At 53.7% G+C, this 23,314-nt stretch overlaps 8 protein-coding genes across 8 annotated transcripts; 2 read left to right on the forward strand and 6 right to left on the reverse strand.

Moving 5' to 3' along the window:
- Positions 1-19: 19 nt before the first annotated feature.
- Positions 20-2,042, reverse strand: LTS14_007420 (uncharacterized protein; the record flags this gene model as incomplete). The annotated part of the gene is made up of 8 exons (XM_064840112.1): positions 20-166; positions 237-577; positions 701-856; positions 1,021-1,509; positions 1,543-1,653; positions 1,706-1,737; positions 1,791-1,860; positions 1,931-2,042. 8 exons carry the CDS (start codon positions 2,040-2,042, stop codon positions 20-22), a joined length of 1,458 nt encoding a protein of 485 aa, XP_064692433.1.
- Positions 2,043-3,082: 1,040 nt separating this feature from the next.
- LTS14_007421 (uncharacterized protein) lies at positions 3,083-4,436 on the reverse strand (the record flags this gene model as incomplete). The annotated part of the gene is made up of 2 exons (XM_064840113.1): positions 3,083-4,306; positions 4,386-4,436. The coding sequence occupies 2 exons, from the start codon at positions 4,434-4,436 to the stop codon at positions 3,083-3,085; spliced, it is 1,275 nt and encodes a 424-aa protein (XP_064692434.1).
- Positions 4,437-5,178: 742 nt separating this feature from the next.
- Positions 5,179-6,227, forward strand: LTS14_007422 (uncharacterized protein; the record flags this gene model as incomplete). The annotated part of the gene is made up of 2 exons (XM_064840114.1): positions 5,179-5,894; positions 5,954-6,227. The coding sequence occupies 2 exons, from the start codon at positions 5,179-5,181 to the stop codon at positions 6,225-6,227; spliced, it is 990 nt and encodes a 329-aa protein (XP_064692435.1).
- A 600-nt stretch (positions 6,228-6,827) lies between these two features.
- LTS14_007423 (uncharacterized protein) lies at positions 6,828-10,484 on the reverse strand (the record flags this gene model as incomplete). Its single annotated transcript, XM_064840115.1, has 2 exons — positions 6,828-10,285; positions 10,343-10,484. The coding sequence occupies 2 exons, from the start codon at positions 10,482-10,484 to the stop codon at positions 6,828-6,830; spliced, it is 3,600 nt and encodes a 1,199-aa protein (XP_064692436.1).
- A 1,321-nt stretch (positions 10,485-11,805) lies between these two features.
- On the reverse strand, positions 11,806-13,710 carry LTS14_007424 (uncharacterized protein; the record flags this gene model as incomplete). Its single annotated transcript, XM_064840116.1, has 1 exon — positions 11,806-13,710. The coding sequence occupies one exon, from the start codon at positions 13,708-13,710 to the stop codon at positions 11,806-11,808; it is 1,905 nt and encodes a 634-aa protein (XP_064692437.1).
- Positions 13,711-17,477: 3,767 nt separating this feature from the next.
- Positions 17,478-18,444, forward strand: LTS14_007425 (uncharacterized protein; the record flags this gene model as incomplete). Its single annotated transcript, XM_064840117.1, has 3 exons — positions 17,478-17,591; positions 17,648-18,014; positions 18,335-18,444. 3 exons carry the CDS (start codon positions 17,478-17,480, stop codon positions 18,442-18,444), a joined length of 591 nt encoding a protein of 196 aa, XP_064692438.1.
- A 584-nt stretch (positions 18,445-19,028) lies between these two features.
- LTS14_007426 (uncharacterized protein) lies at positions 19,029-20,684 on the reverse strand (the record flags this gene model as incomplete). The annotated part of the gene is made up of 1 exon (XM_064840118.1): positions 19,029-20,684. The coding sequence occupies one exon, from the start codon at positions 20,682-20,684 to the stop codon at positions 19,029-19,031; it is 1,656 nt and encodes a 551-aa protein (XP_064692439.1).
- A 686-nt stretch (positions 20,685-21,370) lies between these two features.
- On the reverse strand, positions 21,371-23,069 carry LTS14_007427 (uncharacterized protein; the record flags this gene model as incomplete). Its single annotated transcript, XM_064840119.1, has 4 exons — positions 21,371-22,215; positions 22,268-22,639; positions 22,700-22,984; positions 23,039-23,069. The coding sequence occupies 4 exons, from the start codon at positions 23,067-23,069 to the stop codon at positions 21,371-21,373; spliced, it is 1,533 nt and encodes a 510-aa protein (XP_064692440.1).
- Between the last annotated feature and the right edge of the window lie 245 nt (positions 23,070-23,314).

Below are 23,314 nucleotides of genomic sequence, written 5' to 3' on the forward strand. Positions count from 1 at the left end.
GCGAAACTGACAACCACACCTACCTCGTCACCGTCGTCTGAGGTGCCAGTAAGGGGTCGGATTCGTGCACATTCAGCTCCTCTGCAGACTCCCTTATTCTGAAGGGTACGTCCTGAGCGTCGCTTCGTCTATCATTCAGATGCATGGTTGAGAATCGTGCTTGCACCTGCTCGTGCATAGCTGCGAGGCTTTGTTTGAGATCATGGTCTCCGCGCATGTATCATTGGGAGACTTACTCGCTTCTGATGACCTCCACACGCTAGTAGGATTTTAGCGGAAGCGACATTATCTAGTGCGATCGCCTTGTAGTTGAGCTCGTTATGCTGCATATCCGGTGACTCGTCTAGGCTCCGAGCAATGCCATCGGCAAGCTGTGTAATGGCAGAGAGCGGATTTCGCATTTCGTGACTTGTCGTATCGATGAACTCTTCTTGACGCCGCCTAGCTTGCGTTGCCGCCGCTGCATTGCGAGCCTGCACCGATTCAGCAAACTTTTGCCGACTGATGTCCATAACACAACCAAGCAAGAACTTCATCTTTCCATCCTCGTACAGCGCGATACTGGTCGTCAGGATCCCTGTAGAAGTATCAGGTCAGCTCTGCAAGCGGAGAATGGCCTCATGGCATCGCTTCGCTTGATCATGGCCGCCCTAAAGCTTCACATCTACGAGCATGTCCGACCATAACAATGGCAACTTACATGCAGAAATATTACTCGGATCCTCACCGTCGTGAAGCTCTTCCGCTGGTGGCGACCAACGCCTAATCAGTCGCAACTCGTTCGAAAGTGTAGGCTGACCTTCAGACAATTTCTGAAAATCGGCGAATGCTCGCTCCCGATCTCCTTCATCAATGACTGCGAGGAACTCGGACATTGCACTCTCATTTTTAGGTAAGCCAGTGATGCCGTAGAATTGATCGTTGCCCCAATCAAAACCACCTCTGGTAAGATTTGACACATGCCCAATGGCGCTGATTGAGCCATGTGTCGTAAGCGACGCTCGCTGTCAGTCAGCTTACGCTCAAGCGTCCCCTCGCGCTGCCGAGCCTCCTCCTTTGAGATACTGGCTGCCCATCTGGCTTCGTTTTGGCGGGCATGGTCCACGATTGCCATCTCCACGCTTTGGTCGTACGGCCTACGAGGATTGATACCCTGCACATAGAAACCAAGCCTCCTCTTGCCACTACGCAATGCAAGGACAAGAACTCTTGGAAGTGGTAATCCGTGGCCGACCCAATCAATGCCTTCGAACATGGTGATACCGGAGGCCACGTCGGTTTGGTCACAAGCAATCAAGACTGGCGCTCCAGAGTCCAAGGCTTCACGAAGGTATGGAATTATTCCAATGTCTGTACCCGTCAGATGCGCCCGTTTTGGCGCACAGGAATGTCCATCTGGGATCCCTACGGTGCCACATAGATGGAGGTTGTTGCGCCCTAGGCTTTCGATCTTGTCGTAGGAATACAACATGGCCATTGGGATGTCTCGAGGATTGCATTTCAAAGCGTCTATTATATGTCAAGACGTTGCGTCGAATGGACCTCTTGGTATCGAAGCAATTCGTTCGACAGCTCGACGCTGTCGTGCATGTAGTACACTGCTGGTCGATTCGAAGGATGTATTATAGACACCTTCGATGTTCCCACTATCGCCTATGAGTAGGATCAGCTCATGACTCATACAAGTACTTCGCCCACGGCATACCTGCGATGGGGATGAACTGTCCGACGAAATAACTATGACCAGGAACATCAGCGAGAACACCCAGATCAGAAGCCCAAGAACGTACCATTCTTCCAACAAGCCGTTTCTCAACACAGACAAAGCAATGTCATCGATGTCGACAGTCTTCCTCGTGGCTGCAGCCAGCTCAAGCAAGCTATAGGTATCTTTCCAAACCTCTGGAAATGCCACCTTAAGAAGGCTTACCCATCATGCGCGGGTGCTGAGCCGAGACGAGCTGGATGAACCCTTCATTGTAGATCGAAACCTGGTCGGGACCCGAGTAGATGTTGGCCGGTCGGCTATCAGTCAAAACCATAGACGCATCTAAGAATGGTGGTTAAGATCCGCCAATCGTCTTTACGTGGCATGCGACATTGGCCAACTTACAGGATCGCAGAGCAGGGCTCCACGATGACTTCGGCCCCAACAGCATTGTACTGAAGTAAATAGCTCGGAAGAAATCGATGTGGTCGGTCTTTGGTAGCAGGTCAACCCAGGCATCTCATTCCTGTGCAAGAAATGGTCCTTCTGCCACCTTCGAGATCCTGGTTTCGCCATTCACGGGGGCCTCTGCTGCCATGATGGCGGCTATCTGTTCAAGTATGTCAAGCGATCTCGAGCATACCAACTTATGGAAACGAGGCCACGCGACTCGTAGGCGAGGCCATTGTGGTGTCGATGACGTACTTGTGTAGCAAGGCACACAGCGGTTGTAGGTCAGTCTTGTGGTATATCCAGGGATTGCGCTCGCGAACCGACGACATCAGTGCGCCACTAGGAATCCTTGAGCGTACATTGTTGTGTAGATAGACTGTCACCCCGGTACTGGGGTTGATCATCAAAGTCTGCAGCGAATCTAGAGCGAGACGGCTTCGTCCCAATGCGATGTCGTGTGGATACCGGCTAAAGCGACAGACCGAAGCGCTTGGCATTGTCAACGTTGGAACCCGCCCTCATAAGCAAGAGAGGAAGTCATGTTCTTCGATGGCGGAATGAGGTAGTTTACCCCTGTGGAGAGAGATGGGATAGTTATCAGAGCACTTGTCGAAGCATCCACGCTGAAGTAGAGCTGCCAAGTCGGTACGATCTTGGCATACCCGGGCTTTTGTGGCGATGTTGTGTAAAAAAGCCACTTTCATGCGCACTGCCATCACGCCGCGGAGCGAATTCCAGTATGAGCTCGTAGGCAACTATCGATCGGACGCAAGTAAGATTGGGTGCAAGGAATGCAATAATTCTGGCGTCCTCTATATGCTGTAATATACACCGAAGGCCTCATGTGCCGGACGAAAATGCCTACGATGCCTGCTCCATAGATACAACAGGTAAAGCCGACAAAGGAAAAGACAGACTCAATCATACCTGCTTCGCAAACGCCGCCACCGACCTCACCGCCGCCCGGTGTAATTCCGGCACAGCTTGACGAAATATTAGGCTCGCACCATGAACTGTTCCAAGATTGACATGCCCGACGGCTGGAACCCCAGCCTGTACCAGCTTCCGCAGATAGGCCTCGCCTTCAGAGCGTAGCGGATCAAGCTCGTCCAAAGCCAGAACATGAGGCGGCAGGCCTTGGAGCTCCAGTCTGTTGGCATGATGAGGCCATGCTAAAGGGTTAGTGCCGTCCACAGACCGTGGCGTGTACAGATGTGCTGCGTAAGCCATATAGTCGACATTGACGAGGTAGCCATGGCATTCGAGCAACGATGGTAGCTCCTGTAATTTCCGGGCTTCGGACCAGTTGTAGGCGTTGGAAATCATTGGTGACTGCGCATATACGCCATCGATCTTGTTAGACCACCCGTCCTGCTTCGCCTTGATAGCAGCTGCAAGCACTAGATTCGCGCCCATTGCATCGCCTTGTAGGACGATATTCCTAATGTTGAGTGTCGAACGATGGCTATGCACGTACACTGTAGCTGCACAGATATCGTTGAGGCCATTGGGGAACAAGCCTTCTGCCAAGTGGATTGGATCGCGGTAGTCGACACTGATCACGACCATCCCCTGCGCCGCTAGCGAACGACACCAGCGGATGTAGACTTTGTTATTGAGTCCGAAACTTGCAATGCTACCTCCTCCGTGACACTGCAGGATACACGGTAGAGGGCCACCTTTCACTACTGGTCTGTAGATATGAAGATCGATTGAGTTCCACTTCTGCCCAGTGATGGTTTCGCGTCGATACTCGACTTGAAGCTCCAGATCATCGTGAGGTAGATTGTTCGGCAAATGCTCGCAAAGGCCCTCAACGTCCCTGTCAGCTTCCTGAATACGTGCTTTTATTTCTTCGAGGCTAGAGTTCGGCGTCAAGAGCGCCAGGGGCGTCGGTGTTCTTGCAACATGCAAACCATAATTCGTCAGGACAGTCAGAAGTCTTGCGTCCAGCCGTATATCACGCCCGACTTCCATGCGGTATGCTCCAAGTCGACCCGGTGGCGTATAGCCAGTCGCCACAGATATTCCCAGCGGGCTGCCGATAGTGCTGGCCGTGATGCTTGACTCCGGACTGGAAGCCTGGGAGTTGTCGAAGTCGGATCGCCTTCGCTTCGACGGAGGTGGGTACATCAACTCGGTCAACTATATTGCTGATAGACGTGTAGGGAGACGGTTCTGCAAAGGATTAGGTGGCTCCGAAAGTGTGTTTGCTTGTACGTACATGCATTGCACGCCACAAGCGAGTTTTGTACTCGCTTGTACTGAAGGCCATGGCAGCGAAGTCGCCTAGGCGGCATACCCATGCCGTTGATCTGAAGGAGAAATGCTCTTTCGATCGTAGCACCGGATCATAACAAGATGCGAATATGCCCACCATAGCTCGGCTGGCGAGGTACGGCCGTTTGAACGCTTACCATCCGCAGGTCTTCCTGCTCTAGACACTGCAGTAGATACTAGTAGGGCCGACGGACAGTTTTCCTTTTTGTTCTTGCCATGGATGGACGGGGTTACATAACCAGAAGTCCGATGTGAGTGGTGTAAAAGTGCCAGCCGACGGCCGAAAGTCATGTCGATCGTCGCGATAAGTAATCGGAGGTAATGTTCACGTTGGCCGTCCATTCCGGAAGACAGAGTCTACTGATGGTCCAGTTTTCGGTCCTACCTCCTACATTTCATGACCGCGGAAGTTGCACCGTGCCTCATTGTTTGACAAAGGCTGGTAGGGATGAGCAGAAATGAAGTTGGAGCTAGAGCTACCGCTTGATTACGAATTAAAGTTTCGATCACCAATTTGCGTCATCACTAATCTGCAAGTCATCAACTTCACCAATTGCCATTGAAAATAATCCCCAGAACAAGCATCGTTCTGTCGCCGAGAAGGCATTGCTATCACCAGCTCGGCCCATGTAATAATCACAGTCTTTGAGGATTAGACAGCTCTGGTTCAAATGTTTCGGCCCCGAATATTGCCCATCAGAAACCTAGCGACGAGCATCAAGAAACGATCTGCACACATGGCCAACCAAGCACCACTCAGTTACTCAGCAGCGGCATCGGGCGCCTCAGCAGCTTCAACATCCGACCACCCAACCGATGCCGATAAGGTTGCAGCACAGCCGTCCAAAGCTCAGGAACAGGCAGTCCGTGGCGAATCAGCTCCGACGACCGACAGGACAAGACAACAACATCAAAATGGCCCTCCAGCCCGACGATCACCTTCACCTCGGCATCAACCAAGGGGCGTTGCCGAGAACGAAGCAGTGTACATCCTGACTTTGCAAACGGACAAACCTCACCATGACCGGATGACGGCTCTGAGGAAGAAATACTTCCCACCAAAACTCAACAAACTGGAAGCTCATCTTACACTCTTCCATGCCCTTCCGCAAAGCAGGCTTGACTCAGCTATCCTACCAACCATCCAGGACGTTGTGGCCAAGAACCATCCGTTCAAAGTGACTGTCACAAAACCGTTTCGTCTTCGACACGGCATCGCATTATCAATCCCCAAGCTCGAAGGCGGGAGTAAGATCCAGGGCATCCATCGTGCATTACAGGTGCCGTGGAAGGACCAAGGATGGCTTAGTGACCAGGATGCTGGGGGAATGCAGGCTCATTATACGATTATGAATAAAGTAGATTCTGACGCCGAGGTTCTCGATGCCTTTGATGAGGTGAGCCGTGAGTTTCAGGGCGATGAGGGGATGGTTGAAGGGTTGGGGCTGTGGAGGTATGAACGAGGGCACTGGAAGTGGGAGCGGGGATTCGAGTTCGACAGGACTTGAGCAGGTTCCAGCCGAAAGGGAATATGGGTATCAGGAGCCAAGGCAGAGTTCCGGCTCGACACCTCTTCTCTCATGGCGAGCTCGATACCATCTTGTCGGCGCGATTTGACACCCAAACATGGTCGAATGCTGTGGTCATTGTCGCTCGCAAGCCCCGGGAATTGAGCTTCGACCACGCAACGCCGACGGCCATCGAAGCATATCGTTCTACCCAGACTGTCAAGAGCTTCTGTCAAGCAGACAGGAGCATGCACGAGAAGCACGACTTCCAGACCTGAAATCACACACACACACACACACACACACACACGCTCTCTCTCTCTCCCTGCACACGGCCGCGTCGGACTGCTAGGAGCCCTTGTCTTCCACGGCCTTCCTAAGAATCACGTCTTCACCCACTAGCCACTAGATCGTTGTGTGATGGAAGCAGTCGTCAGCCTCACAGACAACTATCAGAACCTCAACAAGCACCTGGTGAACAACTGTCTATGACACATCGGGAGTTTAGCAGCTCCCCAGCAGCTCTATAAGCGGGCAAGGCGATAGATCTGCTGAGCGTAGCAATCGCACTTTGGGGTGGTGTCGAGTAAGTGAGCATCGATCAGATAATAAGAATATGAATGAAGACGATAGGACAATCGATCATGAGGTCATATCATACACGAGCGAACAAGATCATCGTAGCAGACCGTGTCTTGCCTCACTACATAAACCACACCATATCCTTCCCTTCATCTTTCCTGTACACCTCGGTAAAGAGGAAAAAAGGGGGGGGAATACGAAAAGGCTCCACGCCCAAGGACCCGCACAGCTACGCCACTCCAACTCATGTCCCACCAAGCCACAAGTTCGTATCCGCAGACTGACTAATTGTCAGACTAACCAACCCGCCGTCTACTCCTCTTAGCCGGACTCGCGCCCAAACCCAATGCCACACCCAAACCCACTCCAGATCCCGCCCCAGCATCCCTCTCCTCCCCTACTGCCCCCAACAACTTCCCGTGCGCTCCCGCCTCAGTTCCCAGCCCACTACCCATCGGCCGTCCCCGCGGTTTCTTAGCCGGGGACATAAGACCGAGCACCGGCACCGTGGCCGCAGCCGCAGCCGTGTCGTTCTCAGCAGTGGTAAAAGTAAAAGTGGGTTTGAACGTCTCGGCCGCGCTGAAGTCGAGTTTAGGCGCTGCAGAGGGTCTCGTCGATGATGATGAGGGGGGCGGGAAGGATATGGGGTTCAAACCGCCTGCCACTGTTGATGGTGCAGAGGTGGTAGATCGTGGTTTTTTAGCAGGCGAGGATATCAGTCCAAGCGCAGGCGCAGGCGCGGGCTGAGCTGGTGGTGCAGATATGCTTCCCGGAGCAGGCAAGCGCGAAGCACTCACCGCACCGCGTTTCTTGCTCGCCGCCGCCGTCGCCAAAAGCGGACCTTTCTTCTCCATCGTCGTCGTCGTCGTGCCGGAGACAGAGATCGTCGTCGGCGCCAGATTCAAGTCCGAAGGCAGAAGCGCCGAATTAGAGGCGGAATTGGCCATCCCCCTGCCCTTAGCAGGCGTAGCAATCCTCGATCTCCGCGCCTTGGACACAGGCTTAGCCTTCTCATCTTTCCTTGCTCCCTCCTCCTCTTCCCCTTCCTCTTCCTCCTTTTGTTCCGCCGCTGCTGCTGCCGGGATAGCCATCTCCACGTCTGTATGCCGAATAGCAACCATGTCTTTCTCAGGAGCCGCAGCCGCAGGAGCCGGAGCAGTAGCAGAAGAAGAAGCAGAAGAAGCTGAAAAAGAAGAAGAAGAAGAAGCAGTCCTCCCACCCTTCTGCAACTTCCTCATCTTACCAGGCTTTTGCGCCTTAGGTTTACTCGGAGTCTCGACAGCCGGCACCGCCTTCTTAGCAACCTTCACCTTTTTCTTGCTCGGCTCCTCCACCTCCAGAATCTCAACCGTAGGATCAAAGTCCGCCCCCCTCTCCCACGGCATCTTCTCCTCCGGCTCATCGCTAAGTTGGCTTGTTTCGGGGTCGGCTGTGCCGCCTTGGTAGAAGGAGACGAGGGTCTCGGACCAGGTCAACGTCTTCCTCTTCTTCTTCTTCCTTTCATCAACCCCAACCACAGCATCTCTCACCTCAGCATCAACCCCAGCATCAACTCCCCCACCGTCCTCACCCTCACCACCACCACCACCCTCAGCCTCCCTCTCATCCTCCACCAACCATTCCTTATTCAACCCCCCAATCCTGCCCCTAGGCATCGTACTCCCCCCCTTATTCTTCCGCGTGTTACTCCTAGTCACCACCGCCAACTCCTGTGCTTCAGACCGCTTGACGTGGAAATCGGTAGCACTCGCCGTTCCTCTGATCGTAATTCTTGAAGGAACGAGAGCAGCAGGGACAGGACCAGACGCGGAGTCTACAGAAGTAGCGGCAAGGAAGGTGGGGTGTTGTGGTTGTTGTGGTTGCGATTGGGGTTGGGAGTATACCTGTGGTTTCTTCCTCTCGCGCCCGCTGCGGGTGCGGCGCGTGGCTAGTTCTTCTTCTGGTACTGGGTCCGGTCCGGCGCTAGCTGGCGTGGGGTCCGCTGGCGTATCATCGCCGTCTGTTTCCTTCAAAACATCCTCACTCCTAGCTAAATCGTCAGTAACTTGATCCCCCTTCACACCCTCCTTCCCACCCTCCCAATCCATCCCTCCTCCCTCTAGCCCCTCCAAACCTTTCTCAGCCTTCCTAGGACTAAGAAAGGTATTAACATCCAACTCCCCCAGTACAGTATCCATTCCCTTCCCCGTCCCCGGACTAGCAAGGGCCTGCCGCACGGTATCCGAGTCCCGACGGTTAGTCAGGGACTCCTTCTCCGATGCTGACAGGCGGCGCCGTGATGTCTTGTTCTTTTCCGCCGCGGCGCGGTGGAGGAAGGCTTGGAGGAGGGCGGTGTCGTCTGAGATCCGGGGGGGTTTGTTGCTGCTTGCTTTACGTGGGGAGATCTGGAGGGGTTCTTCTTCGGGCGGTGCGGAAATGGCGCGTGGGAGGAGATCGGTGGGTGGGGTTTCTTGGGAATGTGTTTCGGACTCCTGCTCAGGTGGGTTGGTGAAGTGATCATTGTACGGCATGTCTTGCACTCGTTTCAGAGGGGTGAATGCCACGAGATGTGGTTTCTCGGTGTGGTCGAAGACAGTACTCTGCTTTAGCGGACTCGAGGATTTCCTGCGCGGGGAGCGGCGGAGCGGTGGTCGTGGATGTGGGCCTTCGGTGGATGCTGCTGGGCTGGACTGTAGCTTGTCTTCTTGCGGTGCGAGCATGTCGGATTGGGTGTGGGATACTTCCTCCTCCTCGCTGGGGACATCTTGACCTTCTGATTGCTGCTCTTCGTCGTCCTCCTCTCCGATATCTTCCCACTCGTCGTTCGTCGCTGCTGCCTCCACCTCGTTGTCCCCTATTGGCACGACATCGTCGACCTCCGCTTCTTGCACCATTTCGATGTTTGTGGCCCCGTCATGAGCTTGTGCCGCACCCTCCTGTTCCTCCATATGTAGATCTAATTCCTCAGCCCCCAGCTTGCCGACTTCTTCTCTAGGCTCCTCCATCTGCACAGCCTCTACCTCTACAGGCGCGGAATTCTGTCTCGCCGTCGCTATCACGGCAGGCGCAAATTGCACAGGCAGCGTCTGGCGCCTCGCAGCAGATACAGTCCTAGAGGATCGCGGGCCCAGCTTCCGTCTCTGCTTGGCCGGGCTGACAAAGCCTTCGGGCAGTATGACCTCGCTGGGCGCAGAGAGTATGGGAGCTGATTTTACGGGAAGAGAGATGGTTGTGTTCGCCGCAATCTCCTCCTCATCTTCTGCCGCTTTCTCCACCATCTCGTTGCCCTCGGACGACGCCCACGTGCTTGTGTCTACGTTATGCGACATGGCGTGGGGGAGATGCGTCATAGGATGCTCAAATGCTCCTTCCTCATCCTTCTCAAGCTCAACCTCGACATCAGACCAGCTCTGCTCGTCCTCTTCCGCACCCTCCGCACCCTCCACCAGTTGCCCATCTTGGTCAAATACCTCCACCGTAACATCACCTTCCTCCTCTTCCTCCTCTTCCACCTGCTCTCCCTCCTCGCCCTCCTCAGCCAAAGCCACGATATCTGCCAAACCCGCCGAACTCCTCGTAACAATCCTTCTCCCGGGACTCCCCGGCTCCTCCCACCTCGACACCTTCACCACTACCCCACTCCCAACACCCCCTCCACAATCCAACTTGACCTTCTTAACAGACTTCAAAGGACTACCCGCACCCCTCCCCCTCTTCCCATTCACCCCAACCAAAACATCATCACCACCCCCTCCCACCACCTGATCAGCCAGATCTATAGTAGTAGTAGTAGCAATAACAGGCCTCACCGCCGCCCTCTTCCAAATCTTACTCCGCCCCACCCTAGACAAAGGCGATATCGCTTTCCTCTCCCACGCGCGCCGAACACGTGCCAGTGGGAGATTGGTGGGCGCGAGGTGCGTCGTGTCGGTGGGCTGCCATTGCGCGTGAAAACCTTGTCCTGTCGCGTCCATAGTACTAGTACTACTATTCCCTATCAACGCTTCTCCCTCGGACGCCATGTCGTCGTCGGTGGCGGTGATCGTGAAGTCGCGAGTCGCGCGTGTGCCTGATTTCCCCTTCTCTCGCGCGCGTCTTGACAAAACAATGACATAAACAAATCCCGGCTCGGAAGTTCGGGGGAACTTCGGATCTCCTCCGCCTTTTCACGAATCAGAATTACCACATGGGGAAGGAAGCCAAAAGGCCGAAGATATGATCGATATGATCTGGCCACCCCATTAACCACTCAAATTACATCCACAACGACATCGTCAGACTTCCTTCTGGGGTTGTGAGGTAAAAATGGTCGTCGGCAAAAACACCTCGCAAACCCTCACCCGCGCCGCCACCTCCACCACCTCCCCGAAACTCCCTCCCTTGCCCAAATTACGAGTCCGGAAACCGAATAAGGCGGAGGTGAACCCGTGTATTGGCATGATGAGTAGTGTGTTAGGTACGGCATCTGCAAATTCATTGATAAAAGACAAAATTTTGGGAGAGGGAAGATCCAGCAAACTGATTACTGCCATGTGATGTAGGTTGTTGGGCCTCCCAAGGCTATAGCGCTCAGGGGTGCGCAATGCTAGAACAGTCGTTACGGGCTTGTATGGACGCCAAGGTACGAAATTCTTTAACCATTTTCCCCTTCGACTACAATTTAGTACCGTGCCTCGATATGGAGGCAGGAGAAAAAGAAGAAGAAAAAGGATGAGGGCGTTGCTGATGTTTGTGGATGGGACAGAAACCCGATGCCGGCAAGAAGAGCAATATCAATTACCATCTCGGCCGCTTCTACCCTCAGATGATTGGGCCGCATAAGCGGAAATAGAGACGTGAAGAGTCGTTGGGAGGGAGGGAGGGAGGGGGTGGCCATTATTTGCATTGCGATGGCGTTTGGGGGCGGAATTGTCTATGGAAGTTTGGGTTATTGCCACGGCATCGTATCGCACATGCATTGAACGCCGATCGATCTATGGAACGAAAGACGGGCTGGGCCGGAAGGGGAAGGCAAGGGCAGCAGCTTGTTGTGTAGGATAGACTTTGATATGCTGGGCAAGTCATGCGAGGGATCAATCATGTACATCAGACGACGACTTTGAGGACATCCAAAGCATTCGCAGACGGTCCCCGGGAGAACAGAAGGGAGGAAAAGTGGCATCCCAGGTAAAAAAGGTTTTTTCCGTTTGAGAGGATACGCGAGCAAGCCTGATGTTTCTGCGCCGAATGCCCGCCCCGGACTACAAAGAAAGAAAAGAATAGTGCATTGGGCATGGTTCGCCAACCCTCCCCCCATCACCCCGCCGCAGCAAGCACAGCCATCTCTCTCTCCTCCTCCTCGCTCTCCTCCTCATACGCCCGAAACCGACAGAAACACGTCCACCCCATCATCCGCCTCAACCTCGCCCAACCCTTCAATCGACTCTCATGGAGTGCACAACGCCAGCACCGTGTGCGTCCCATACGTGTGCGCCAGGTTCCGGCGCGAAAGTGGTGCAGGTGCCGGATGTGCACTGTTTGTCTGTCGTCGTTGTTGTGCTGGGAAGGTGATTGGGCTGGGGAGATGGGAGGGAGGTGGAGGTCTGCGGCTGAGGGTTGTTGTCGGGGTTGAGTGGTTGGGGGAGGTGGGGTGGTGGAGAGGGTCGTTATGGTGTTGTTCGAAATTTGATGGCAAGGGTTGCGGTCTGTGTCGTGGCCGTGGCCGTCTAGTTGGATTAGGCTGGCAGGTTGGCGTGAGGACGGTGGTAAAGGGAAAGAGGGGATGATGGAGCGGTTGTGTTTGCAGTGTTGGATCTTGCCTCCCCAAGTTCCTGTGCTTGGTCGTGATGTAGGCGCAGTATTCTCGTCCCTTCGTCCTGCAGTCGGAATAGATCCGGTAGCGGCAGGCCTCTGTATCGGTCCTGGTCTACTCGGAAGCACTCCTCTATCTTGTGTACGTCCAGAGGGCGGGCCCACGAATCTGCTTTCCCGGCCGGTCTGCTGTTCAGACGCGGATCGTACGACCCTCTCGCCTCCATCAGTGATCGGGCGTTCCTCCTCCAATGCACCGGGAAGACTGCCCGCGATCTCAGCTTCAGCAGGCGAAATCCCACCTTCATACTCGAAGAAATGAAGATTGGCATGGCTAGCCGCACTGAAGTACCGACTCACATCCGTCAAGGCACTTGTCGCCCTCGTGAAGGGCACCACCGAGAGTCGTTCATCGCGACGCTCAGCCTGACGGCTATCATGCGCTCGGCTCTGCCCTTCTGTCTGGTTGTGGGGTCCATGTGAGCCCGGCGAAGTATCTTCCAATTCGTACACATCAGGCCCACTCGACCCAACATCGGCGAGACGCTCATAGTCCTGCACCATGTCCCCAATCTCGTTCTCTCCATCACCAGCTAGCTCAGCCATCTCCAGAGCACGCGAAAGCTGTCTCGGTCGCATGGGCATGGGTGATAAGATTCTGCCATCTTCCACACCTGTTCGTCCCAGTGGTCCAGAGATCACACGTCTCAATCTCTCCCGAAGCAAACTCGTGCGTCCAGCTGAGTTCTTACTAACAGAAGCCGAGGGACTACTCTGCGGTGAGACCGCCCCTCCAGTGAGTCGTGGGAAGAGTGTCCATGCTGGTCTCTTGGCCGGAGAGTGAGGATGTCGTGACGGTGGGTGCGGGAATTGGGAGAGGAGGTCTGTGGTTCGCGTTGTGCCATTCGGGAACATGGTTGACCTTCCTGTCCCGTTCGTGATCAGAGTAGTCGGCCGTGAAGCAGTGATGTGATCGTGAGGGAGAGTAGAAGTCCTTCCTCTCAAACCAGCAGCCACTGCTTTCGTCGCTCGATCGGGTGATACAGGGACAGCAGTACCATTCATGGCATGTAATGCTCTCTCGGATGGACTCAATGCTCGCAGTGTCGTTGCGGATTCTCCCCGCCTGTGTATTGTAGCCCCATCATCGTCCCTGAGAAACCTCTCCATATCCCGCTCATGCCGCCAAAAGACTTCCCTCTGCATCGTGCTCATCCTGGGCACAGCACTCGCAGTAGCCCCTCTAATCTCATCTCTTCGCTCTGGGAGGTCTGCACCATCATTGCTGACATGTTCGAATACAGGTGCAGTAGTGAAAGGATGCGTAGCCAAGTCGCCATACCGCGAGGAAGTATATCCACTAACCGGCGGTCTCCAGAATCTCCTGCCTCCTCCGCTCTGCACCGGCATCCGTCCGCTGTGGCGACCATACCGAGCAGACTGATAAAGCTCTCTCAACCGGATTTGACTCAGACTTCTGTGCCGCAAATATCCTAGCACACCAACCCTTCTCGACCTCTCGGTCCCGTCTTGTTCGTGGTCGATATCATTCTCTCCAGGCCAGCGCGGAAGTCCCTCAGGCGTGAGTATGCGTTCGGGTGGCTTATAAGGCGGTTCTGCTGGCTGCGGGACATTGCGTTGAGGGGAGCGTTCGTCGCTGCTGTAGACGGTAGAGGACTAGGCTGCCGAGAGCGCTTGGGAGGTTCCGTTGCTTTTGTGGTGATGAGGTTTGAGAGAGATGTCGTCGTCCAGGGAGAGGAAATGTTTGTGATACTGGGGGTCAGAGTGTTGGGTCGAAAATGGTGGTCTTTGTGCTTGTGTATGATTGCGGCATTGGTCCATGTCCGTGAGTGCTGTATTCAATCTCGTAGATTCTGTTGCACTCTGATGCTCATGTTGTCTTCTGGCTATGTCATGTACCTTCATGCCATCTCTGCCTTTGTCGAGCCTCCAGGTGCTATCAACTCTGTTATGGTCTTGGGCCTCCATTCCTGCAGCCATCGCATGCCAGAAGGTCGTGCCTGGTCCAAAAGCCCTTATTAGAAGGCGACAGTAAATGCTAGATCCATGCGATTGTTATTTCAGCTCGTATAATAAAGCAAGACAGTGATGAGATTAGAGGTCCTGCTATACCATCATGCTGGGTTACCAGGTCTTGGGCAGTGATACGCCAGGTGAGACATTGCTGCATTCTTGGAATTGGCAGCAACGAGCAAATAGTGCTTGCCTAAGATAAGCACTTACCTCGACACAGGCTCTTTGCGAGTTTTAGAAGTGACACCTACGTTGTTCTTACCTTTTAAAGGATCGTTGTGAAGTGCGGTGGGAGCAGGAGCAATGCATGTCGGGGTCAGTGTAGTGATTGAACGTGTGGATGAAAGAACAAAAGAACTTCCCACTTACTTCGTGTTGCAGAAATGAGCGAAGAAAGGATTGTGCGATCATATTGAAACCTCGTGATGTAGTGATTCGGCAGTCGATTGCAAACCCTCGTCGATGAAAGGACGGTTCGTCTGACAAAAGCCTGACAGTCGTTAACCCGGAGACGCTGCGATTGTGATGTCCTAGACTACTCCGGCATTGTGAGCGTGCTTTTGCAAACCAGCGCATCAGACTTCGTCACTCAGGAGCTTTTGGCAAAGAGATACATATCCCCAGAACCCACGGTAAGGTGGGTTGTGTTAGGAACGAGACTTGTCCGAGTAGAGAAGATATCAGTGCTGTGAAATGGTGTCGGGCTGCACTTCGGTAACCGGACTATTGCATCGCAAAACTACAGTGCCAACGCTCCACGCTAGATCGCTTGGTTGCGACCCACCGGGCGGACTACTGAGGAGACCAAATCAACATCTGATGAAATGCGATGTCTCTGTGGCGAGCACATTCGCCCAGGCGGGAGCAACAGAGTCCATAAATTCGACAACAGTTCAAGCATTGACAGCAGGCATGGCGTCTCAAGCCGAATCGAGTGTCTGGAATTTGCTGCTGGTCATGGTTGTAGGCCGGAACAATAACAGCGAAGTTCTTGGCAATGCTCGCGCCTAGTGCACGCAATCTGCGCGATTACTGCTTTTCTCGCATTTCGAACAGCCTGAATCGATATCAAGGCCGTCGGTATAACGAATATCGTACACACCAATGAGAGAACGCATCTGCCTGTCACGGGCCACGGTTAAGCACGATGGCGGTAGACTGCGCATGAGGACGCAACCTGAATGCTGCGGGCTGATGCCGAGATGGTGGATCACATGCGAGGAAGAGGCACGATTTCCTTATCTCGGCATAGGATTCTCGAATTCTCTTGGCCACCAGGTTGGACCGGTAGTAACATACAGCCGATATAGACTAGTACCGCTGGCGCCGGCCGACTAGCTCCGGTGGTCTAATAAGTGAGGTTCAGCGATAGGACGTAGCGGATGACATCTGGTTGCAGTTGGGAAACGTATGAGGCGTATCTTCCGAATGCTTTCAGGTGCCTTGGCTGTCTGCCGTGCGAGGCGCCATTTATGTCGAGAACACGTGGTAGGTAGTACAGACATGAGATCATGGCTGAGATGTACGGACGGAAGGAAGGAGGATGTCAGTCGGTAGCTTCCGTCGATAACTATCCTGGCCCCTGGGCGTGATCTCCAGCGACAGCGTCAGATAGACGGGCCGATGGTGCGGGAGTCGAGCAGTGCCACAGTAAGCAGTAGCAGGTTTGGTGTATATCAGCGGCGTGCTGATGCATCCATCGAATGGTACTATGCGGGAGCCGATATTGAATCCCGCCGGCCAGGATGTAGCCTTGCCACGCACAGGTCCATGGTAATTGTGGTTGCAGCCACGAGAGTGAGGTGTCTGGCCCACTAACCTTGCCACCTCGCGTCTTCCCGTCCGCCCGCAACGAGTTGGCCTGGGGGCGCTATGCTTTTCGCACTAAGGAGAGCTTTTCGCCCAAGGCGTTGAATAGCTTGTTTCGAACGAGCTTGCTCGCTTCGCCAGCACTCAGCATCTTCAAACGCTCGAATGCTGCTGAAGCGCTGGTGTGGAATCAGATGAGGGTTATCGTGTGGCGTAAACTTTGTATTCACTTGGGATGGGACTGAGCAATAATGGCAAGTACGACTTTCAGCCCGGAGTGAAGACCGGAGTGCTGTGTGACACTCCAGAACATTGCCTGTTCCGTAAGAGGCTGCATGTGGTGTAACGCCAAAAACGTGGCAGCCTCGCCAAAAAAACGTGGCCGCCAGCCGAGGGGGTGGCTGCGCTAGAACATCTTACGTATGGCAACATGCAAGGGTAGGCGCATGTACTCGCCATCTCTGGGCTTATGTGGACCGCCAGCAGGGCCGGAAATGAGCCTACTGCGATCGATAATGTGCATAACGTGAGAAAAGCAGTCAATATAGCGGTCAACCTCACTTTATACAGTAAAGATTAACTTTGCTAGTGCCAGCTGGGCAATGTGGACTGCCAGATCACGGCAAGCTGTTTTACATCTCGGCAGTTGTAAAATGCTATTTTATACTGTGGGATGTACTGCTATTGATTCAGGCGTCAGACACAGACCCACACCGGACCGTTACGGTACTGTAGGAGCCTTCGAACGGTATCTGAAACCGAGACCGCACGAACCGCTCAGCGAAACACCTAAGGGAAGCTCATAATTGATTGCAATCCCTGGGAACGAGTCCACCACATGATATCTCGGAGGATATTTCAGCCCTGATTGGGTTGGAGACCGTTGTCTCAAGGTCCTGCTTCGAGCTACTTGCAGCTGCATCTCGCTTGAGATCGCTATTCAGGCCGAATGGCAGGTGAGCGACCGGATATGTTGCTGCTTTTTGCGTCTGTGGGCTTGGTCAACGCGCATCAAAAGTCAAGTGCAGCCCGAGACTGGCTGCGTGGCATGCGACAAGGATCAGGAACGTCCTAGAGCGTAACACCCAGGCTAGCCTTTGGACTTTGCTTAAGGCTTAATCCCGTTACTTAATAATGCTCACTCGGCTCGCATGCAATCTCACGGCGCTTCAGCAAACGCTATTTGATGGTCGGAGAAACCTGTGCCTTTGAGCTCCATCTTGCAATCAACAGCAACTCCATTCCTTCACCCTTCGTTGTTCAAGCCTGTACCGTTAGACTTTCACCGGTCCATTCGGCACTTCTAGGTCCCGTCCACATCCGTCACATTCGCAATGGCTCCCGCCCGTCCTGCATTGGCTCAGAGTGAATCCAAAGCTAGATTCTTCGAACGGCTTGGCTTAGATGAGGACAATGAACTTCACCGCAGAATATACGCCATGATGAAGGTTCGCTCAAGCTGTACTGATTGAAACTATGGGACACGATCTGACTCATTATGCAGGAGGAAGCTGTAGATGCTCGTCGACGATTGACTGCAAACCGCGCTGCTCTTGTTCCGGCTCTGGTAAACACTGGCGTCGAACCGCCGTACAGTCACGCACAAGTCAGCGAAACTGCTTTGCATCGCGAGATACTCATTGTCTATCGTTCGGCACGGCGAGAAACCAGAGCTGTCTATGATCTTGGCCATGACATGGATCGCATCGAGCAAGAAAACTGGGTCATCAGATGGATGCTCTGGCACGTCTTCCGGTACCGCGACAATCGAAACCGTAATCGCAAAGGCAACGCAGCCGGTAATGGCGACGACGAAGATGAGGACGACTCTGGCGAAGGCTCGGCTCCCGGCTCGAGTGCAGGTTCAGCATGTGAGTCTGAAATATGCTGACCAGGCAGACTGCAGGAATGGCAGCTAATAAACACTAGACGCGGCACGACCTAATGTCTTTTGGGATCCAGTGAGGAACGGATGATACCTAAGGCATACCAATAAGCATACACCCAGGGTCCATCAAACATCGGACCGCTTTTCTCCGCCGCTACGCCGCTTATGATTCTCAAGCATCAACGTGGATTCTCGGGACACACCCAGCAGTAAACGCGATGTCATCGATATGAAGCCGGAGTGTGCGTCGGAATGGGAATAAGCACCATGATGAGTTGGAGTATCCTCCAAACGCCACATTAGGCTTGAAGGTCGACTGGATTGAGCTCAGCAGAGTGGGCCGGAACAGCATGCTCAGCGCCAACAGCGCAGGAGCACATGCGATGGGCAGACTCGCGGTAGAGGCGAGCTAGTCCATTGGTTGACGGAGAGGAACGCGGGCAATGTTTCCGGTCATCGTTGCGGAACATGCGGAGGATGGCGGCAGGTCCGTAGTCCATGCATAACATATGCATGGTCGTGTCATGTAGCTTGAAAAGATTAATCAAAAAGCCATGATTCTGAGCCTTGCCAAGACCCACCAGATGGAGTCATGTGAAGTGGTCGGCTTCCTCGGCAACCAGGACAGGGGTTTCGGCGGATAACTCGTCTATTTACTGAGTAAGCTGTCCTTCGGTGGCTCCTCCGTGAGTGAGCAGAAGCGAGGACATCTTGTCGGGCCGTGACAAGCGTTCGGTATGGCGGGTCGGCCATCTGCCCGATTCGGATAGCCCACATTCATAACATGGAAACCCGCTTCGTGTAGACGGTTGCAACCATGCATGTCAATTAATGTATGCGGCCGGTGTCGCAGGCATGCGTGACGGTCGATCCTCGCATGGATCTGTTTATTCGGAAATCAGTGGGGGAACATAGGGTTGCGCAAAATTACGGCAAACCGAGCGAGTAGATTGTGGATCTGGAGCGATGTCTGTCATTTCCCGTATACTATCAAATCCTACTGCTTGTCGGAGGTGAACAGGTCCCGCCAGAACTCTTTGAAGCCATACTGAGGCTTACGACTATCATGGACATGCGAAGCACGATCCATGGCGAATCTGTCTAGGACACCGCCAGGTGTGTGACCGACCACTTGAACGCCTTTGATCTTCGGCGCCATGGCTCGGTCATGTATAGCTTTTGCGACTGTCGGCGCGACGTCTGCATAACACGCCTTGAGCTCGCGTTCCAAGGAGTAGTATGGCTTCTTGGCGAGTTCAGGAGCCATCAGATTATATGACCTTGTAATGCTGTTCAAATTCTCAACAGCTTTGCGGAGATATGAGCCCTCGGTCTGCTCCCACATGGCATCTCTGAAAGGTGCTACAGTTGCTTGTCGTGGAGTGGGTGTAGGCATGACGCTGCCAGGCTCTTCTGCTGTGAGTGTGACGACTTGCGATGGTTTCTTGAGATTGCCATGATCGTCGAATGTCTGCTCCATGACCTCTATCTGCGTCTCGAGGCTTGCGTCGGCCACCACAGCTGCTGTGTTGAGCTCTCCGGCGAGCGTAATCTGCGACACGTGACCCTGCTCGTCGGCAGTGTTCAGCTGCTCCATCTTCTTCTTCGACGGATTGACAAGCATTTCCGCATAGGCATGCTCGTCAGCAAGCTTCACTTGGTAGTCGAGTGAGCCTCCACGGCTGGCAATGGAACGCGCAATGTGCCGTCGCCAGTCCGACCGTAGCCTACTCCGAAATTTTGTTGAGGTGGCTACCAGCTCCTGTTGCTTCTCGATCCATGGAGGCACAATCTCCTGCTTCTGTATCATCTTGTTCAAGAAATACTCAGTAGTATCGAGGAACGGGTTGTCTGCTCTGGGGTCTCGTTCGACGGCCTTGCCTCGTGGCAGGTTCTTGAATTGACCTCGTGCGATGGCGTCCTCGATACGCTCGTTTGCTAAAGACTGTAGACCTTGTACTGTCGCAGGCACAGCACGCGCATTAGGTTGGAAGCGTGCCTTGAGTTGTGCCCGCAGCTTCTTGCGCTCCTCCTCTGACAATCCTGGGTCGTTCGTGACTGCATAAGCACTCACATTGTCTCTCACACTGGCCAGACGTACACCCCTACCACGAGCATCGGCAGAGCGGCCAGTGTCAATCTTCGTCGGCACTCTGACTCCAGGGGCTCTCGGAGGCGCTCGAAGAGGCTTGTGGGCGTCTGTGAGCATCCGCAGAGACGCATCTTCGACGCTCTCGGTACCGGTCCATGGCTGTGCAGCTGCGATATCCCTAGTGCCCTTGCCAGCTGCTCGCAGTAGCCCAGCCTGCGCAAAGGCATTGGCATTTTCGCTGCGAAAGCTTGATGCTGCTATTTTCTCCTCCAGCTGCCGCTTCAGATCGTCGCCGAAGCCTGCCTCGTCGACTGCCTTCCTAGCGCTTCTGCCACCGCTTTCCAAACTCTCCTCACTCATCTGCTCCAATCGACGTGAAAGTGCGCCCCTTTCCTCCTCTCCTCCCGGCGCCGTCGCTGATCCATTGCCACCGTCCTGCTGTGGCGCTGTCGCGCTGGATGCATAGCGAATAGTCTTCCTCAGAGGGAAACTTGCATTCAGCACTCTGACCCGCAGACAGCGAGCACAGATGAAGGGGACGGTCTCACTGATACCTTGCATACAGAAACGCGATTGTTCATGGAAGAAAGATCAGACGGAAGCAGCGTGTAGTGATATCACTGGCGCTAAAGTCCGCTAGCGTAAGCTTAAGTCCGACACAAACTCACGCCGCCGCCGCCGAGACAACTATTCTGTACAAGTGAATCACCAATAGACAATTGAGTAAAATCCCACCTGGGAATCATAGCACATCTTGCAAAGATACACGTCTCCGTCTGGACATTGGCTCTTCATACATAGGATGAGAGCCTCTTTTCTACAGGTTTACAAAGCTCTCCAGAGTAGAATGCAGATGTCTACTCGGCTGCGTAAGGTCTGATCAAATCACTTAAAGCGCTCGATTTGAAGATCTGATTGCGCCAAGCCCCGGACGAGAACCGATCGGTCCAATGTGGCCAAATCGCGCGGCAGATAAGAGCGTTGACTCTGGATCGTTACAGTGTCGGTGAGATACATTGGTCGGGTCGTTCGAGCCCGTCGCTACCGTACCTGATGTCCTTTTGCTCTATCTCCCTCGGTTCTGACGAGGTCGATCTTGCCACAGCCGACGAATTTGATGTGAGTATGCTCTAGATTCAGCCGATGATCTTGCGTTTGAAAATGACGTTTGCGTTCAGACTGATTCGACATTAAGAGCGAGCCCATAGTCGTCCGGAGAGGTATAGCTGGGAGAAAATGGCTTGATGTTATCTAAAATCAAAAGGCCACAGCTTGTCCGCCTTCTTCTTTGCATCTCCCTCAGTCTCGTCTTCTTCCCGACTTGTAATGCAGGTTCTCACAAACCCAGCATACTGCTCCCGATAGATGGGAACGACCTCATCCCATCTGCTGCTCTCAACCCAGCCATCCATTTCACAGCGCAGAAGTCTTGAAAGATATGCTCGCAGTCTTTGCGTGGACTGTGAATGTTCTCTTTCCAAGCTCAACAGCTTTACGTCTTCCCCGCTTGGTTGATAGGGACAGGGCCCTGGTATCTTAAGCTCCTCCCACTCACTGTTGACATCTGCTAGTAGCGAGCAAAGTGAAGTGATGTCGTCAGAGTATCCTGCACTAACGCCGGCGAGATAGCAGCAAAGACGGTGATTCAGAGCCGTAGCTTTGCCCAATTTAGGACAAAGAAAAACCATGACGGCCCAGGTTGTGCTGCAGCGTCTTGCATCGTCGTGCATTGCCTGATCGTGAGAGATATCTGCGTCTATTGTCTTGTCCAGTAATGGCTCCTCTGCAAAATCTGGCGTTTCCACGGCGTGGACAAAGGCAGGCTCAATCGCCGTGGACTGCCAGTCGATCACACCTACAATCTGTGTTGGATCGTTCGGATCGACGAATATGTTGCGTGCATGTAGGTCGGGGTGAAACAATATAGGACCGGAGGCATCAGCTGTGACATCCTTGACTATCTTCAAGGTCTTTCGGCTCATTTCTAGAAGTCGCGAATGATCTTCGACCAGCGTTTGGGGTGACCCGCGTTGGCTTATAGTTACTTCACCAATCTGGGTGAGATCTGCGAGGTAGTTCGGAAAGTCTTGCCCTTCAAAGGTTTAGCGAACGTCGACTTGGAACGACACCAGATATAGACTTACATAGGCCTTGGAGACCTAGGGGAACCGCGGCTTGGGTCATCTGGTCCTCGTTGTGACCCCAAACACGTCGGCCACAATGTGGACCTATGCAGAACTCTTCATCGATGGGAAGCGCACCTGATGGCTTATCGGTTGTGTTGAGGTACAGTGAGCCAAGTGCTTGAAAATTGAGAGCGCAGAGCACTTTGATCAACTTCCCCACGGATGTGATGAGTTCAATATGCTGCACTCCGCTCATTTGGCTCCAAATATCATGTAGGACGACGCCAGGCATGTGCTCCATGATAACGTACTCAGTTCCCACTGTGCCGCTTTCAGATCTCGAACTCCACGCGAGCACTTGAGGAGTAGGCACTCGGGTCTTGCCCTTGACTTTGTTGCGCCGTATGTTAGCTTGTGGTCCAGATTCCTAGAGCTTGATATGCTAGGTACCATATCTCAAAGTCGCCACTTCTGACATTGTCGTTAAAGCAGCAGGGCCAGCGTATCGCATGGGCACTTTCGCAACAACCTTTCCGCCATTGTCGAATTCGATGAGGAACACACGGTTGTATCCGCCTTCTTTCTTCTCACAAGCCACAACCTCGCGAGCACCTTTGCTGCAATTCACTGCCACGTCAAGCAGGGCATCGAAATTGAAATCAAGTCTTCTGGCCCTCTGTCGTTGCTCGTCTCGATCTAGCCAACGCCCTCGAGAGTAGGTGTAAGGGTCAAATGCTATGGCTGGTAAGCTGGTCTTCTTTCGCAAACGGCAATTCGATTCTAACGTACACGGGGAGTACCGATTCGTACAGGAACGCATCGTCAAGCTCCGGATCTGGGTGAGTTGCCCTAGAGATGCATAACCAGCTTTTGTTAGCCGCAGCTTTTGCATCATCGAGACATTTGGATAGCTAGATGGGCCAAGCTGCTTTGATCTGTAAGCAAAGACGTGATGTTCCCACCAAATATGCCTCTTCGAAGCCCTTTTGGTTCCTTCTTGTCACCCGGGAGGATCGATGGGTGCCTATCTGTCTAATCGGAGCACTCGCCTTTGCCGCCGCGTAT

The sequence above is a fragment of the Recurvomyces mirabilis genome (genome assembly GCF_035927965.1).
Source record: "Recurvomyces mirabilis strain CCFEE 5264 chromosome Unknown scaffold_20, whole genome shotgun sequence".
NCBI classification, from domain to species: domain Eukaryota; kingdom Fungi; phylum Ascomycota; class Dothideomycetes; order Mycosphaerellales; family Teratosphaeriaceae; genus Recurvomyces; species Recurvomyces mirabilis.